Source organism: Amblyraja radiata, chromosome 17 (genome assembly GCF_010909765.2).
Source record: "Amblyraja radiata isolate CabotCenter1 chromosome 17, sAmbRad1.1.pri, whole genome shotgun sequence".
NCBI classification, from domain to species: Eukaryota; Metazoa; Chordata; class Chondrichthyes; order Rajiformes; family Rajidae; genus Amblyraja; species Amblyraja radiata.
Window position 1 is genome coordinate 40,127,345 of NC_045972.1, and position 18,221 is coordinate 40,145,565.

Below are 18,221 nucleotides of genomic sequence, written 5' to 3' on the forward strand. Positions count from 1 at the left end.
CTAGATCACGGAAGGACTGTTCAGACCGCTCGGCAGAGATGGGGTCGTGGTGGAACATACCTGAGGGCCTATATGCAGTGACACTAGAAGCAAAATCAGACTGAACCTCTTCATCTAAATGAAACACAATGGCCTGCTCTTCGCTTGTTTTTAATTAAGGCTTTCACATTGTTCCAGAAACAAATAACATTGCTCCTTGTAAATGTTTTCATGCGCCTGAATAAGTGATCACCTTAGACTGTGCGAAGTTGCAGTGATATAGAAATAGGAGGAGAAATTGCAACTTAAGGCACCTGCTCACTTTGGGTTTGAACTCCTGGTACAAGCTTATGCGTTTGGATCATGTATAATGCTCAGACGATGGATCCCAATCCTAAGTATTTTCAACACCGAGGATGAATTAGTTGCTTTAAGTGATGATGAAGAATGTAAAGCAGCATTCAGTGTTGTAAATAATCAATATGCTCGTCTATGTAAAAAGTATGTCTGCAGATGACAGTAACATTGGTTGTATTAGGATGCTGAGCCGGCACCTCATCTCTCCATGCTCTCCAGAGATTGGGTTAGGTTTGTTATTGTCATATGTACTGAGATACAGTGAAAAGATTTTGTTTGCGTGCTATCCAATCAGATCAGATAGGGCTTCTCCATGGCCATCACCGAGGCACGTTTACCTGCATTTGCTCCACATCTCTATAAACTTTTCCTATCCCCAGGTAGGTACAATTATGACATTTACAGGACATTTTTACAGATGCATGGATCGGAAAGGTTTGAAGGGATATGGACTAGCCTCAGCCCTGTGGAACTAGGTTGGCTGGCAACTTGGTCAGCATAGGCGAGTTGGGCCAAATGGCCCATTCCCATGCTGTATAGCTCAATGGCTCAAAAAGGAAGGTCACAGTCACAGAATTATTCAATGCAGAAACAGGCCCGTTGGCCCACTAGGTTCACACTGACCATCAACTACCCATTTGCAATAACCTTACCTTAATTCAATTTTTAAAATTCTCTCTACATTTTTGTCGACACTCTCCATATTCCACCACTCACCTATACACTAGGGGGTAATTTATAGTGGCCAATTAGCCTACCAACCAGCATGTCTTTGGGATATGGAAGGCAACCACAGGGAGGATGTGCAAACTTCACATTAGTTAGAACCCAAGGACAGGATTGAACATCAGTCGGGCACTGTGGTACAACTACTCTACTTGCAGCACCACTGTTTTTATTTCAGATTTTCAGCATTTTCTGGAACATGAATGAAATATTTTCCTGTATTGAGAGATCATTAGTTACAGGGTGTTGATTTCAGATAAGTTATAAAAGAACTAGAGGGAATTGTGGGAATACATTTTCATTTCAAACACTGTGTGTGCAGAATCTATACCAGAGAGGGTGATGGAGTGTGAAACCCTCACTACATGTTGCTGCACTCTTAACAGATGAATAACGTGGGTGGGAGATTAGTCTGAATATTGTTTTTGGTCAGCGTCCTGTTCAACAAATTTCCATCATATGCCACGCAAAGCGCTGTAGTAACTCAGTCGGTCAGGCAGCATCTTGGGAGGACATGGATAGGTCCATGACCTCCAGAGCCTGACTAACCTGCTGAATTACTCCAATACTTTGTATTTCTTTTGGTAAATCAGCATCTGCAGTTCCTTGTGTTTCCAAATTGTCCTAATGGTTTGATTTCTTTTGATTAGAGTAACTAATGAAATCACAAATGAGGATTACAACAGTACAATGCTTTGTTATTTGTAAACTCTTCTCTCAACACATCCAACCATCTCTACCCCACCCTCCATTGTGCCATGAAGAAAAATCATCCTTTGGTCCCTGCATATCACAGGTTTATTTTCGCCAATAGGAGCTTGTACCAATGTATAAGAGGTGGACTGACCCAATCGATCATTGCCACTTTGCCCATTTTCAATGTTAAGTTCCTTGATTCTGTATTTAATTTATTTAGCTTCATTTGTGAACAGATAGAGGGTAATGTACCTTTTGACTTCCACAGATGAAGGCTGCAGTGAAGATGATGTCAGTGAGCTGGTAAAAGAAAATCTTGAGGGCGAAGATGACCAACCTCAGAAAAAAAAATTAGGAAAGAAAACAGGAAAACGAGTCTCCTCCAGGTGAATACATTGTTGAGATGTTACCAAGAGGCAAGCTTCCGGTGAAGATCTCGACACTGAACTTGCACCAAGTGCTGGAAATAACCCCTTCCCATTCATCCTTCCCATTACTGTCAATTGTAGGACTAATATTTGCACTCTCCAATTTATTTCCTTAACCCATTGACTTATTTTCCAAAAATCTGCCTGTTGATTTGTGCCCGTTGTCTAAACGCTTTTCCCATTGCTGATTCATCTCTGAGTCTCTCCAGTCTTTTCTTGACAACTACAATCTGCTTTTTTTAAATTAAATGTGACAATTGCTTTTTACCTTCTCTGCTGATGTCAACCATTTTTGTACTCTTACGGTCACCTCAAAAGTTCAAAAGTCATAGGAGCAAAATTAGGCCATTCAGCCCATTGAGTCTACTCTGCCATTCAATCGTGGCTGATCTATCTTTCCCCCTCAACCCCGTTCTCCTGCCTTCTCCCCATAACCTCCCGTCAGGTCTCCACTGTGAGCATGTTCTAGCTATCTTTTAGCTCTCACCAATTCACTGCAATCTGAAGCTTTTTGTTTGCCCGTAAATTACTGTTGCCCGTAAGTTTAAATTTTTATCTCTGCGCTAACCACTAGCAACCATTTGGCAACCAGGTGGCTAGTTCCACCTTTTACTGTTTCTGTATACTTTCTCTCCCCCTTCTCCAGCGAATAACCCTCTTGTATATTAGGCATTACTGGTCAATCCGTGGTGCACTCAACATGACAACATTGGGTAAGGAAACATAATGCAAGCTTTATTCATTCATTGTGTTCTATTTCGCCAACTTTGTGAGATAGTTCCTTGGGCAGATCAGATGGACACATGAGTCAGCCTTGCACTCTTAATTTGTATGCTTTTGTTTGACAGAAACCGAGATGCCCAATATTTAGAATGTGAAGATGAAGGCAAAAGAGAGGTTGACCAAGCTGTTGATCCAGAAAAATGTGCAAAGGAGGAAAAGGAGAAGGCCGATGACCTGTGGGCCAGCTTCCTGAGCGATGTTGGGCAAAATCCTAAAGCACAAGCAATTATTCCAACCTCCAACAAAGAGGTAATGATAAACCTGATCTGAGCCATGAAACTGGGAGAAAATAAATGGTAGATACTACTGAAACATGTTCCTCCCATCAGAGAAAGTTTTGAGCCTTCTATCCTTCCAAGGTATAATTTTGCCTAGATGGTGACCTGATTATTAGTTGCTCATTCTGAACGTCCAAGTAAATTTAATTTTATATGTGTAGGAAGGAACTGCAGATGCTGGTTTAAACCGAAGATAGACACAAAAAGGTAGAGTGACTCAACGGGTCAGGTAGCATCTCTGGAGAAAAGGAAGAGTTGATGTTTTGGGTCGCGACCCTTCTTCGGACTGAAATTCTGACTTGATCCAAAACGTTATCTATTCCTTTTCTCCAGAGATGCAGCCTGACCAACTGAGTTACTCCAGCTTTTTGTGTTAATATTATCTGTAATGGAGTGAAACAGCTCAAGGTGTTTCATAGGAGCATTTACAGATAAAATGTAAGGGAGTCAAGGAAATTATGTTAGGACAGGTGATCAAAGGCTTGGTTTCAAAAGTTGGGGCTTTTAAAGAGAGACATGCACCCGTATAGTACTTTTTATGATTGAAGAGCACACTTAAGTAGCTTTGAAAAGTACTCATTGACACACTATGGAATATGTGGTCAGCGTGTGAGGGCCTGTTTCCATGCTGTATCTCTAAACTAAACTAAACTACTCTGATAACTATTTGCTTTGCAGGTGAGTATATAAACTGGAATTTAACAGTGACTATCTGGAAAAAGAATCGCCTCTCCACCTAACTAGACAAAATTGTCTGCAGAATTGAAATTCTATGGCCATGCTTCTGCACCTGGGGCAATACATTATTTGATAGGGATTTGACGAGGATCTTTGAATGTAAGGTGTAGACTGGGGACAGATTATGAACTTCATTCTGGAATGTATACATTGCTGTTTGGGTGCAAATTTAAAAGTCATTCATTTGAAAATATAATTCCTGAGCCTGGATGCATTCCCAATTTGCCAAAGTTTATATTGTACAAATATTACTTTATAAAGAGTAAATCTTTTTGTGTTTGAACATATATTTGTAACAGGATTTCGTAGGGTTAAGATTGTTGCAACTTACACTAATTTCATTCTGACACCAAGCACCATTAAGATCATGGATAAAGTGCACGCTCGCAGTCTTTTTCCCAGGGCAGAGGTTTCCAAAACTAGAGAGCTTGGGTTAAGGTGAGAGATTTAAGAGGGATCTCGGGGGCAACATTTTGCTCAATAGTGTGGTCTGTATCTGGAATGAGCTATAGAGGAAACTATAGAAGTGGATACAATTATAACTTTTGAAAGCTGGACAGATATTTGGATTGAATGGTTTTATAGAGATATGTGGCAAGAAGCAGTCAATGGGACTTGCCCAATATGCCCACTTTGCAGGTATAGTCAAAGTGTTTCAATGCTTTTATAGCTCTATAAAGAAGAATTGTTTTCAGACTGACTGATAGAGAGTAGAAATGGATACCTCTGGTAATACAGGGAAACTGAATTAACTCATCATGGTGTTAAACAAAAGCTTAGAATCCATTTTAAGTTGGGAGAGGGTTTTCACAATGTGTAAACAGCTTTAAGACTATTTATCAGTTTAGGTGGTAAGTATTGAAATTAGAAAGCATTCTACGGATAAATGGTAGGGATGAGTACACCTCTGGTGGTATGTTTCTGGGTTTAACTTCATTATAAGTGAATAGCAGAAGTCACCTTGATCGCTTTGTTCTCAATAAAATATATTATTTGGGTGGGGTTGAGGGATATGGGTGACGATTTTTTTTTTCTTGTCCAGGATACATTAGTTAAAGAGAAGTCTAACAAGCATCGGGATTTAGTGAAGGACACAGAGAAACAAAAATCACCTGGAAAGATCACAATCACAAAGGTGTTTGATTTTGCCGGAGAAGAGGTCAAGTAAGTGGTTTATGTTTGATGAGAATTATTCATGCCTCTTACCTGGACAGGATGTTGCTAGTTTTCATTGATCAAAGGAGGAAGATGTAATTAGGTTGTTCTGTTCAGAGTAATATCCCCAGTTTTTTTTTAATGTGGCTTTTCTAATGGAAAGCCACATAAATCAAGGATCTGAAACTAATATTTAAACACGAAGGAATAAATATTATCTTGTTTGTGAAGTCATTCAATTGTCTGGAGGGGCAGGAACAGAAGTATATAGAATTTTATTTTATTTCAACTTATATGTACAGAACATGCAGTTTTGCATTACAGAAAATTGTGGTTCAGACAGTTTTCTAGAAGCAGAACCGACTCGTAATATGGCTTTGCCTCTATTTGACGAGGGAAGTTTGCACTGCCAGGATTGTCAATATTTTGCTATATTTAATAAAAAACATCCTGTGTTTTTTAAGTATTGTATATTTTCACAATACAAATATTTGACATAAGAGTAATACAGTGTGGAAACAGGCCCTTCGGTCCAACTTGCCCACACAGGCCAACATGTCCCAGTTACATTAGTCCCACCTGTCTGCGTTGATCCGTAACCCTCCAAACCTGTCATATTGTGTAGGGAGGAACTGCAGATGCTGGTTAAAAGTGAAGATAGACACAAAAAGCTGGAGTAACTCAGTGAGACAGGTAGCATTTCTGGAGAGAAGGAATGGGTAATGTTTCGGGTCGAGACTAAGAAGGGTCTCGACCCGAAACGTCACCAATACCTTCTCTCCAGAGATGCTGCCCGCCCCACTGAGTTAAAGCTGTCTTATTCATGTACATGTCTAATGGTTTCTTAAATATTGGGATAGTGCCTGCCTCAACTACCTCCTCTGGCAGCTTGTTCCATACACCCACCACCCTTTGTGTGAAAAAGTTACCCCTCAGATTCCTATTGAACACATGAAATATTTGGAGGTCAGAGTCATTATTGAATTGATGTTAAGTCTAAGGCCCATTCTCTTGAACATTTCAGTAGTTATAGCTCTTCATCGGCTTTCTTCATGAAATCCAGCAGATCCATTGGCAGGATAACGAAACCAAACTCAGAGTCCCCACACAGGTGAATAATCCTTGTATCGTTGTCCTAATTACACTCAGCCAACTCCAAAGGGCTGGCTCTGTCATTTCTACACTTGACACCAGAGTTGTGTAACAGCCAATCTGTTCTGAAATCTGCCATGGCAATAAAAAGTTACAGGTAAATAGAGGAAAATATTCCAGGTTGTTTTCACATCCTCATTGAGAAAATGTATCATTTCTACTGGCTCGTGAAAATACCTGAAAAAAAATCAGACAATAGACAATAGGTGCAGGAGTAGGCCTTTCGGCCCTTCGAGCCAGCATCGCCATTCAATCATGGCTGATCATCCACAATCAGTACCCTGTTCCTGCCTTCCCTCCTTATCCCTTAACTCCGCTTTCACTAAGAGCTCTATCTAAACAGAAATTCAGTCTGAAGAATGGTCTCGACCTGAAAGGTCAACCATTCCTTCTCTCCTAAGATGCTGCCTATCCCGCTGAGTTACTCCAGCATTTTGGTCTAACCTCAAAAATTACTCGTTTTTTGTTGTTGTTTGAGTTTAAAAACATTAAATTCTAAACTTCCTCTTTTTCTTTGGTGTTTAAAGATGGGAGGGATAATAAGATGCTGTTGCAGAGACCAATTATTTATCCAAGTAAAATGAGAATAGTTTTGGCTAAGTTGTCTCTACCATCCACAGCTGCATTGTATTTTATATGTAAGGCTTTCTTTTGTTTGTAACGGTGGCAGAAAGGAAGCTACACTATTGTAGAATTAGTTGGAACACCAATTTAGATTAAGTTATTGAAATAATTAAGATGCAAAAAACTGGTATATAATTTACTTCATTTTATCCCACGGTTTCATCCTAAAGTGAATCATGAGGAATCCTATTGGTTGACAGACTCGGGGGTTATTAAGTCCTTCTAATTCAGTTTGTGAAAATTGGAATTTGTAAAAAAAAAAAGAATTTAGTTGTTGCGGCAGCATCTATGGAGCGAAGGAAATAGGCAACGTTTCGGGCCGAAACATTGCCCATTTCCTTCGCTCCATAGATGCTGCCGCACCGGCTGAGTTTCTCCAGCACTTTTGTCTACCTTCGATTTTCCAGCATCTGCAGTTCCTTCTTAAAGAAGAATTTAGTTGTGTTTTGGCAATTCTGAAATAAAGTACAAATCCCTTGTTTTGCAGTGTTGCAAGGTCTTGAAGCATTAATTCTGATTTGCTACCACAAGAGGGTAGCAACCATCCATAAGCACAAATTGACTGACAAAGTATGTTTTTTTTTTACTCTGTGGAGGCAAATGCTTTCTCATGCTGAAATTTAATTAGGAATCTTCAAATTTTGTATCGTGTAGGAGTGCAAATGTGGTGGATGTCAGGAATTGTCTTCAACTATTAATAACAATAAAATAATTCAAGCATTCATTAATGACTGGATACAACATCCCCTCCACAGATGCTGACTTCCTCCTGCACTTTGTGTTCTGCTCATATATTCCATTAGTTTAATTATTGGTACTGTTATGGTGATTATTCAATGAAATGGAAGAACCGTAACAAGTCTATCTATAGCAATACAATAAGGGTTAAGGGCCTGTCCCATGAGCATGCGACCTGCATGCAGCAAGCGCGACCAAACCGGAAGCGGAGGTCGAGTGATCCCTGTACAGGGCCGGTCCCACCAGCATGCGCCTGCATGCGGCAAGCGCGACCAAACCGGAAGCGGGGGCCGCGGGGAGGTCGAGTGAGTGACGTGAAGTTCGAGCGAAGTCCTCGGGAAGTTCGCGCGTGACGTGCGGCGTCAAGACGCTGCGTACTGCGTCGAGGCGGTTCGTACGGCGTCGAAGCGGCTGCGGGCCGGCAGGCTGTTGCCGCGCGGTCAGTTTTTCGGAGCTCCGCACGAAGTCGGGACCAGCTCCGCACAACTCTATACGGTTCCAGCGATCGAAGTGGGACCGGCCCCGCGAGGCCTTACAGGTCGAGCGACCACGTTAGGTCGCGCTTGCCGCATGGAGTCGCATGCTTGTGGGACAGGCCCTTTACTACAGAAAAAAATGACATTTCAGACTTACAGTTGTGTCACCCAGGGACCATCTGTAGCAGACAGTAACATTCTGCTTAAATCCTGCATCAATTGTTTCTAAAATAGAAGGTACATTTTCACACAAAGTGACTCAAACAGAAATATTGGGAGTTGATTGTCAACTCATTGAAATAGCATTCAACTGCAGTTGTCAGAGAGAACTACTGGTTTGTATGTGCTTTCCACTTTATAAAGGAAAAATCGAGCAAACAATTTCGCAACTTCAGAAATAACTAACAGAAACATGAATAAGGTATGCAGTCAACGTCAACACATAACACTGCACATAGACCAATCTACATTCCCAGCACCAGCAGGTGGGCTTTGCTTTCCTGTTTAAAATGTGAATTCTGGTAAACTGAAACAAAAATAGAAGCATATTTAAAGAGAGCTCTCCATGAAGCATTAACATATCTTTCCTGCCTACAGATCCTGTTTGCTTCCAGTGTCTTCTATTTTTATATATTCTTCACTATAATCAATTTGAAGGGTTTGTATCTGAGTGTTGTTGTACTGCTATATTTGGCCTTTTGAACGATTTGAACTGGCAACTTGTTAATTAAGCTATTACAGGCTTGGATGAGAACATTCGCTTTCATTTTAGCTCAACGTGGTTCAAGTAGTTTTAGCGTTTTAAGCAGCTTTTAAAATGGAAATTAATAACTTGTAAACAACTTTCCTTCCTGAACTACCCCCATCTCCTGTCTCTACCTGTTGAAATAAAATGATTTATTAGGATTTTGTGGCAGTTTAGCATGTTCTCTTTTTATGTCAAGGTATTCAAGCTCAATTCCGTTTAAGCAGATTGCAAAGAGGTTTTCTGCTTGCTTGCTGAATGTAATCCAAGACAAATTGGTTGAAACGACTCTTCTCAATCCATCGAGTTTGGGTCCACATACTGCCTTAAATTTGATACAAACCTAGCAAATATAACATGAGATCACAAAAATGACTAAATGACACTTTATATTGTGTATTTAGGGCTGGAGAGAATCACAATAACTTTGTCATGTTCGAGCTAAAAATACAGGAAGTTAAGTATTTTTGTTTGTGTACTTGATGCTGGAAGTTGCTTTGATTCAAGGTTTTGCATTAAATGTAGATTTAAAGAGGAGGAATTTTAAACTTCCTTTGTCCAACTGGGTTATCAGCATTTTTTTTAGTTCCAGCATAATAATAATAATAATAATGGATGGGATTTATATAGCGTCTTTCTAGATACTCAAGGCGCTTTAATATATAGTTTTCTTCTAAATGCTAGCGTCTCACAGCAATTTCCCAGTCATCTTTTCTTTGACTTGTTTTCCTATAATTATTTTCACTTTCATTTTCAACATCTGTATTCATGGGTTTTCAACAGTGAGGCCTTTCCAAGGGATTTTGCCCGAAGTTAAACTTCTTTTGGTGTATTTGAGATGGGGTCCTCCAGGTGAATAAAGTAGTATTTATTAAAGATTAATATTGAAGAAGCAAAGCATGCTGTGAGACAGACTACCATAAACCCAAACCAATTAGGAGCAGACGAGGGCATTCGATCCAATTTGTGATCCCAGCTACAAAGACAGATGTGTACAGCAATTTGTTCTTCCCCCGCACAATTAAAGCATGGAATAATCTCCACCCTACTATAGTTACCCAACCAGATGCAACTAAATTTAAAGTAGCTCTTTCTTCCCAATAACCCTTTCTGGCTTAAGTCCTCCCTCCACCACCTCCAGTTTAAATTCCATTTGGAATATTTTGGAGGACCAAGAAACCAAGAACCAAGAAAGAATTCCAGAGAGTTTGACCTTGGTCTCAAAAAGCCTCTTGAAGGTTGAATTGGAAGAACAAATCTGTCCAACTGGGTTGCTGGTCTGAGGTGATGATACTGCAATTGAATATGAAGAATAGTCACTTAGTTTCTCCCGCCCTCTCTTACCGAGAGATGATCATTGTTGGCACTTGTAATGTTAGAAGTGCTAATTATGCAAGAACATTCTTCAGAAAGAGGAGTCTTAAACAGAATATAAGATTGTGCAACAATAAGGAATTACCAAATAGTGGACAGAACGTCATTGATGAAACAGCTGGAAATGGCTGAGGCCATTGCCTTGAGGGACTCTTGCAGTGATATATTGTGCCTGAAATGATTGAAACCAGCAATCCTAGCCATTTTACTTTATGCCTGGTAAGATTCACATAGGAGTGTTTTATCCTTGATGCCATTGACTTTGATTTTATTCGGATGCCTTGATGCCTTACTTGGTCAAATACTGCTTGGCGTCAAGGGTGATCACATACCACATCTCTGGAATTTGGTTCTTCAATCCAATGCTGGGTTGAAGGCTGGAACCAAATGTCCCGGTGAAACCAAAATGTGACCATTGAGGGAGGCACAAAAAAAACTGCAGATGCTGTAATTTTGAGCAAAACACAAAGTGCTGGAGAAACTCGGTGGGCCAGGCAGCATCTATGGAGGGATTGGACCCGGCTGAAGAAAGATAGACACAAAATGCTGGAGTGACTCAGCGGGTGAAGCAGCATCTCTGGAGAGAAGGAATGGGGGACGTTTCGGGTCGAGTCCCTTCGTCAGACTGAAGAAAGGTCTTGGTGAAAAATGTCTCTTGTATATTCCCTCCACAGATGCTGCCTGACATGCTGAGTTCCTCCAGCACTTTGTGTTTTGGGCATCAGAGAGCAGTTAATTGATGGGTAGGGGCAGCTAAATAGCTCTACGACAGACTCTGTCCACCCCTGCAAGTAGGCTGAATAGTTAACTGGATTGGACTTGTCCTGTACAATGTCACTGGCACCTTGATGATTTTCTACCTGGTCAAGTAGATGCCAGTGTTGTAACTGTTCGAGAACAGCTTGGCATTTGCTCCGAACATTTTGTCCACGTGAATATGAAATGAATGAAGGGAACTGTTAGTTTAATATTTGTATAACTGTTGAGCCAAAATGTGACGTGTGTCACAGTTCCCTGCCCTGGTAACAAAGCTGGCAGTGACGGTTTGATCTCACGGAAGTTGTTTGTAGCTTAATGTGTTTGGTTACCTCCTGACTGTAATTGCGAGAGTGAGAAACAGACTGCGTAACCCATGACTCACTATGAGCAATGTAATGGGAGGCCTGGACATGATTTCATCTCCAAGATTTCACTAAGCCACAATTATTCCTTTTGCAAATTTCTTGAAGATTAAATCAATAAAATGTAATTTTGCACTTTTTAACCAGCCTATCAAATGTTATAGTAAGTCAATTTCTTGGATCCTGTTCTCAACAGGTTTAAAATCTGCATGTTTGGTGCTGTATTTATTGTTGGACTGGTAGCTCCATGGGACTCGAGGTTGTCATTTGGAAGTCTGTGTCTTTCTCATCTGTCATTGCGAACAGTTGCCTTGGGCTCTGTCAGTAGTATAATAATAATAATAATAAATTTTATTTATGGGCGCCTTTCAAGAGTCTCAAGGACACCTTACAAAAATTGAGCAGGTAGAGGAAAAACATGTAAGGGGAATGAAATAAATAGTAGAGACATGACTAGTACACAAAGTAAAGACAGAATTCAATACAAAACACAGTATGAGGCAATTAATGCACAGATGAAAAGGGACGGGGACGTGGGGCTAAGGATAGGCAGAGGTGAAGAGATGTGTCTTGAGGCGGGACTGGAAGATGGTGAGGGACACGGAATTGCGGATCAGTTGGGGGAGGGAGTTCCAGAGCCTGGGAGCTGCCCTGGAGAAGGCTCTGTCCCCAAAACTGCGGAGGTTGGACTTGTGGATGGAGAGAAGACCGGCTGATGTGGATCTGAGGGACCGTGAGGGTTGGTAGGGGGAGAGGAGGTCAATGAGATATGGGGGGTCCAGATGGTGGAGGGCTTTGTAGGTGAGGATCAGGATTTTGTAGGTGATCCGGTGGGAGATGGGAAGCCAGTGAAGTTGTTTGAGGACTGGAGTGATGTGATGCCAGGATTTGGTGTGTGTAATGAGTCGGGCGGCTGCGTTCTGGACCAGTTGGAGTCGGTTGATGTAGGTGGAGCTGATGCCAAGGAGAAGTGAGTTGCAATAGTCCAGTCGGGAGGAGATGAAGGCATGGATGAGTCTTTCAGCAGCGGGCGGTGTGAGAGAGGGTCTGAGTTTGGCGATGTTGCGGAGATGAAAGGAGGTTTTAATGACATGGCGGATGTGAGGCTCAAGGGAGAGGGTGGAATCAAAGATCACGCCAAGGTTGCGGGCCTGGGGAGATGGGGAGACAGTGGTGCCGTCGATGGTGAGAGTGGGGTTATTATAGCTAATTGGAGTATCCTGCGTTTTCCTTAAACATAATTTGTTAGTTGGTGGCAGGGAGAAGGGAGCGATGGGGGGGGGGTGAAAATCTTCTGCTGATATTGCTGGCGTCTGCCCTTGTGCTTTGTTCTGTAGCTTGTACCCTGGCACTGTGCGTTCCACTGGGAGGTCGACATAATACAGGACCTTGGAGTGTAAGTAGCAGGTCCCCATGCCAGCCTTGGTGTCCTGCTACCAACCTCTGCCCTGGGCTTATTGGCTTTCAAACCTGTTGTTTAATTTGAATATTGCTAAATTTCACCACAAATTGGGTATTATAGAAAAATAAAAATACAATTACAGTGCCCTGGGACAAAGACACATCATTTATTTATTTGCTTCTGTATTCCACAATTTGATATTTGTAATAGAAAAAAATCACGTTAATGGTTAAAGTGCACATTTTAATAAAGGCCATTTTTATACATTTTGGTTTCACCGTGTAGAAATTACAGCAGTGTGACCTGAAAGCACCAAACAATAAACACTTGCACACCTTCCCTTCAGCCAACAATGAGCCATTGGACATCTCCTAGATTATCGTCTGATTTGATTTGTCCATTTCACACCTTACATGCTCTTTGTATCCTTCCATATCTCTAGTCTCTCTCTTCCCTGACTCTCAGTCTGAAGAAGGGCCTCGACCCGAAACATCACCCGTTCCTTCTCTGCAGGGATGCTGCCTGCCCCGCTGTTACTCCAGCATTTTGTGTCTATATTGGTGCAAACCAAATATCATCCAGTGGAGCTGTAGTTCCCTTCCTGCACATTATTGAATATGTTTTTGGTCAACCAAATTAAATCAAATAAGTAGGAATTTAACATGCTTACTGATCTCTCCAAAGCTTATTCTTATTGATATCGTTGATCTACTGAACCTGTGCTGGGGTTAAACGGGTGCAGGCTTAGCAGGCAGCTTGAGAACAGGAAATCTGAGCTGGTCAGTGCTGCCCTGTTGAGCTCAATGAGGTGTTCATTGTGGATCAATGCATAGCTGTGGCGGAAGTTAGGTTTTCTCAGGAGTCCGGAGTTTTATCTGGTTAAGTGGATAAATGCTGGCGGATCAGAGCGGATCTGCGAGCTTTTAAGTGGAAAATTGGGGCTGTTATCTCTCAGAAGAGATGCTTTTTAGTGCATTAGTAAAAATATTTGGAAAAAAACAAGTTGCTGTTGCCTTTCATCCCACTGGTCGGGAATGGCTTTCAGTGAGTCACTGTTGAAAAGCTGGTTGTATACTTTTTCTTAATGTGCATTGAGAATGAACAAGTTAAGGATTCAAGTACCTGTATAGCTTTTATGCATTCTAAGTCTTTGAAGTTTTTCAGTTGTGTAATTTCTGACCGCTTCACATTATTGCTTTCTTTCTGGATTTTATGTTTTTTGAGAATCTTGACATTCACTCTGAAGCTTGATTAGCTCTGCAAGCTGCATTAGTTAAAAAGAATGAGTGCTGGCTTGTTTGCCTGGATTTTAACATTGCACAAAAGCTTTTAGGTCCTTGAAATGAGAAAATGCACTTTTTGGGAATACTAATCCTCTCTTATTACTGGACTAATTCTAAATGTCCCTATAACAGAAATTGTAGCAGACATTAATGCAGTGTTGTTGATGCAGGCTAATACCATTTCGAAGCTGATTCTAAATTGAACTTTGACTGTTGGTTAGGCCTTAACTGAAGCATCTTCGTACTGTGACACTCGGACTGCCAACAGTTTGGGAAAACTGGGGAAAGAAATGCTTTGTTTCTTTCACCAATTTACCCAAATAAACAAGAAATTACGCTTTGGGGCTGTGGAGAGATTTAGTATCAACATACATTCTCGAGCACCAATTTCCTTGCATTATATGGGCAGCACAGTGGCGCAGCGGTAGAGTTGCTGCCTTACAGCGCCAGAGACCGGGTTCGATCCTGGCCATGGGTGCTGTCCATACAGATTTTGTACGTTCTCCCTGTGACTGCATGGGTTTCTCTGGGTGCTTTGGTTTCTCCCACATCTCAAAGACGGGCAGGTTTGTGGGTTTATTGGCTTCTGTAAATTGTCCCTAGTGTGTAGGATAGAAATAGTGTACAGGTGATTGATGATCGCTGTGGACTCGGTGGGCTGAAGGGCCTGTTTCCATGCTGTATCTCTACTGAACAATGGTTTTGTAGCACGACGATAAGCCCGAAATGAAGGCGACGAGCCAGGTGTTTCGGGAGGTATTTTATTCGCTGTCGTTATCCTGACCAGACGAGTCTGCAAGAGGGAGATTGCACCTAAACCCCTGCCCTTTATCCCTGTAGCTGAGGGCCGCCCCCGGACTCATCCATTCCCGTGCCGACGGGTTCGATAGTGGAAATGGCCCGACCTTTGGGAGCTGCCACAGGACCCCCCCACCCCCCGCCAGAACAGGAGGCACAAAGCGCACCGGCGGGTGTACAACTCGAGCGGACCGCGTATGGAAGTCAGCAGAGGCACTGATGGAGGGACAGGTCGAGGGACAGGCGGAGGGAGCGGCGAATGGGGGGGCGACCTCGCGGCTGAGGTTGGGCAACCAGCACCGGCTGGTCAATGTCCAAATGTGCCGGCTTTAACCGGTCAATCGACACGGCCTCCGGCCGGCCCCCCATGTCCAACACAAAGGTCGTCTGTCCGTGCTCCTGCATCCGGAACGGGCCCTCATATGGCCTCTGGAGTGGCGTCCGGTGGGCATCACGGCGCAGGAAAACATAGGGGCAGTCCCAGAGGGCCGATGGAATGTGCTGGCGGAATGTCCCATGGCGGGACGTCGGCACAGGCGCGAACCTGCCAACACGCTCGCGAAGAGTGGATGTGGGCGTTCCCTGCTGCCCAGGCGCCAATGGCAGGAACTTCCCGGGCACCGTGAGCGGCGACCCGTATATGAGCTCCGCTGAGGATGAGGCCAAGTCCTCCTTAGGAGCACTCCGGATGCCCAGCAAGACCCACAGCAGTTCGTCCATCCAGTCCGGGCCGGAGAGTCGGCCTTCAGTGCTGCCTTGAGCTGCCGGTGGAACCTCTCCACCAAGCCGTTTGCCTGCGGGTGATAGGCCGTGGTGTGATGCAGCTGCACACCCAACAAGTGAGCCATGGCCGGCCACAGCTCAGAGGTGAACTGTGGCCCCCGGTCCGAGGAGATATCCACTAGCACCCCAAGGCGAGCAATCCAGTGCACGGACAACGCACGAGTGCACGTAACCGTTGAAGTATCGGCCAGCGGTATGGCGTCCGGCCACTGCGTGAAGCGGTCCACCATCGTGAGGAGGTGGGTGATGCCACGGGACGGCGGGAGAGGCCCCACAATGTCCACGTGGAGGTGGTCGAACAGCCAGCGTGGTAACCGAACTCCTGGAGGGGCGCCCGGACATGGCGCTGGATTGTTGCCATCTGGCACGGAATGCAGGTGCGGGCTCAGTGGCCAACCTGCTTGCGCAGACAGTGCCACATGAACCAAGCAGCCAAAAGTGCCGTCGTCGCCCGGATGGATGGGTGAGCCAGCCCGTGGATCACCAACGTAGCGCGACGATAAGGCCGAAATGAAGGCGAGGAGCCAGGTGTTTCGGGAGGTATTTATTCGCTGTCCTTCTCCCGACCAGACAAGTGCAAGAGGGAGATTGCACCTGAAGCCCTGCCCTTTATCCCTGTAGCTAAGGGCTGCCCCCGGACTCATCCATTCCCGTGCCGATAGGGGTTCGATAGTGGAAGTTTAAAAGAGTGAATGTGGTGGAAATATACTGCAAGTCCACAGCATTTAAAAGGAAGGATGGAAATTCTTTCATTAACTCTCATTTGAAACAGTAAATATTTTCTGTTTCAAATGTTTTCACAGGGCTTTCTTTTTGTAATAGACTTCCATAATATTTTTTCCAGGATTTCTTTAAGGGATAGATGCCAGCTAAGCAAAACTACTAAGTCCTATTTTATTTAGATTAGTGTTTAATATTTTGGGGGAAAGCCCCTCGCTAGTGGCAGATCATGGAGCACTCAATATTATATCTCCTTCAACTCAACGTTATTTTCTTCTCCTCTGCCTGCAATAATGTTCAGCTGCTGATTTTTATACACCACTCCTACATCCTGTTATTAATATTCAAAGTAAACAGAGATATTATGGACTTGTCATTTCCGCCGTGTCCAAGTGTTTTCTTGATTTAAATTTTTGGACATTTAAAGTTCTCTCAATGTTTGCCTTGAGCATTCTTGGCCTGAGGGGAGTTATGACCCTTGTATATCCTGTTGTGCAGCATTTACAGGAACTAGTGGTCATCTCCTGTGCCTGTCTTATTTAAAGCACAGCTCAAGATACAGAGCAGGTTTATTTTCAAAAGGGAAGGATGTTTTATATATGTTACTTTTGTAATGTATATATTTATTTTTTAATATTTTTAATATATTTTTATAGTCATATATTTTTACATATATTTATATAATATATATATAGAGAGAAAGATATACTGAACTTTTTTCCCTTTCTTTGTTTATTACATTGTTTACAGAGCATTATGTTTATATGTATGAATATTGAATTCTCGAACTTCAAGCAACCCATGATTTCCCAGTTTTCTGACCAGTCTGACTGTCCCCGATTACATTTTATCTCTGCTTTGTTGTCACCTTCTCCTAGCTAACAATGATTTATTCTACATTTCCCTTGAGCTTCCTCTGTTGATGTCTCGTTTTCACACACTTTACCCTTCCTTATCTCTAGGTCTCCCTACCCTCCTGACTCTCAATCTGAAGAAAGGTCTCGACTCGAAACCCATTCCTTCTATCCAGAGATGCTGTCTGTCCCACTGATGTATTCCAGCATTTTGTGTCTATCTTGGGAGTAAACCAGCATCTGCAGCTCCTTCCTGCACTATGTTTACATATTCTGTTGTGCTGCTGCAAATAAGAATTTCATTATTCTGCATGGGACATTTAACAATAAATCACTCTGACTCTTTTTATTGAAGTTGTAGAGAAATAGGAAGTTGATGGTAATTTTATTTCTGTGATGGGGAAAACACAAGGAAGTAGGTCATCGGCATCGGAACTAAAAAAAATATATTGCTGGATATTCTCAGCAGGTCAGACAGCATCTGTGGAGAGAGAAACGGTAATGTTATGGATTGATGTCTTATCGGAATAGTCAGAAATCATAAACCTGATCTCAGCACAGATACTGCTTGCTCGATTTGCAAGTATTTCCAGCTTTTTGTGGGGTTTTTTGGCTGCAATTTGTGTTTGTACTTTTTTAAAATAATTTTGCTGACAGCCAGTAATGGAATTATTGACTAATCTTCAAACCCCAGTAATTAATCTTCACTGATCCAATTGTTACAAAGATGCATGTGCTGAAAAAGGTTAAAAGTGCATATTCGGAGTTGTCTGTTGTTTCTCTTTGTCACCCAACTCCTAGACAGTTGTGCTTCCCACATGTTACCTTAGTATTACAGAATATTATTTGCTGGGATGGATCTATCCAAATTGAATTTGCGAGAATTAATACCATCTGCTTGCATTGTATCTGAGGGGAGCCTGTTCTTTATTTTGATCATTTATATACCAGATGGCTAAATATCAAGCACCAATTTACTCTAATTCTCCGTAAACCCATTTTCATCTCCCC

General features: G+C 42.5%; 1 protein-coding gene across 2 annotated transcripts in view; it reads left to right on the forward strand.

Moving 5' to 3' along the window:
• The window catches only part of cfdp1 (craniofacial development protein 1), a 135,587-nt gene that overhangs the window by 2,463 nt on the left and 114,903 nt on the right, over positions 1-18,221 (forward strand). For both annotated transcript variants that reach the window (XM_033036287.1, XM_033036286.1), the window contains exons 2-4: positions 2,027-2,144; positions 3,035-3,218; positions 5,028-5,149. In XM_033036287.1, coding sequence (XP_032892178.1) covers positions 2,027-2,144; positions 3,035-3,218; positions 5,028-5,149 — 424 coding nt within the window. The remainder of the gene's footprint in view (positions 1-2,026; positions 2,145-3,034; positions 3,219-5,027; positions 5,150-18,221) is intronic.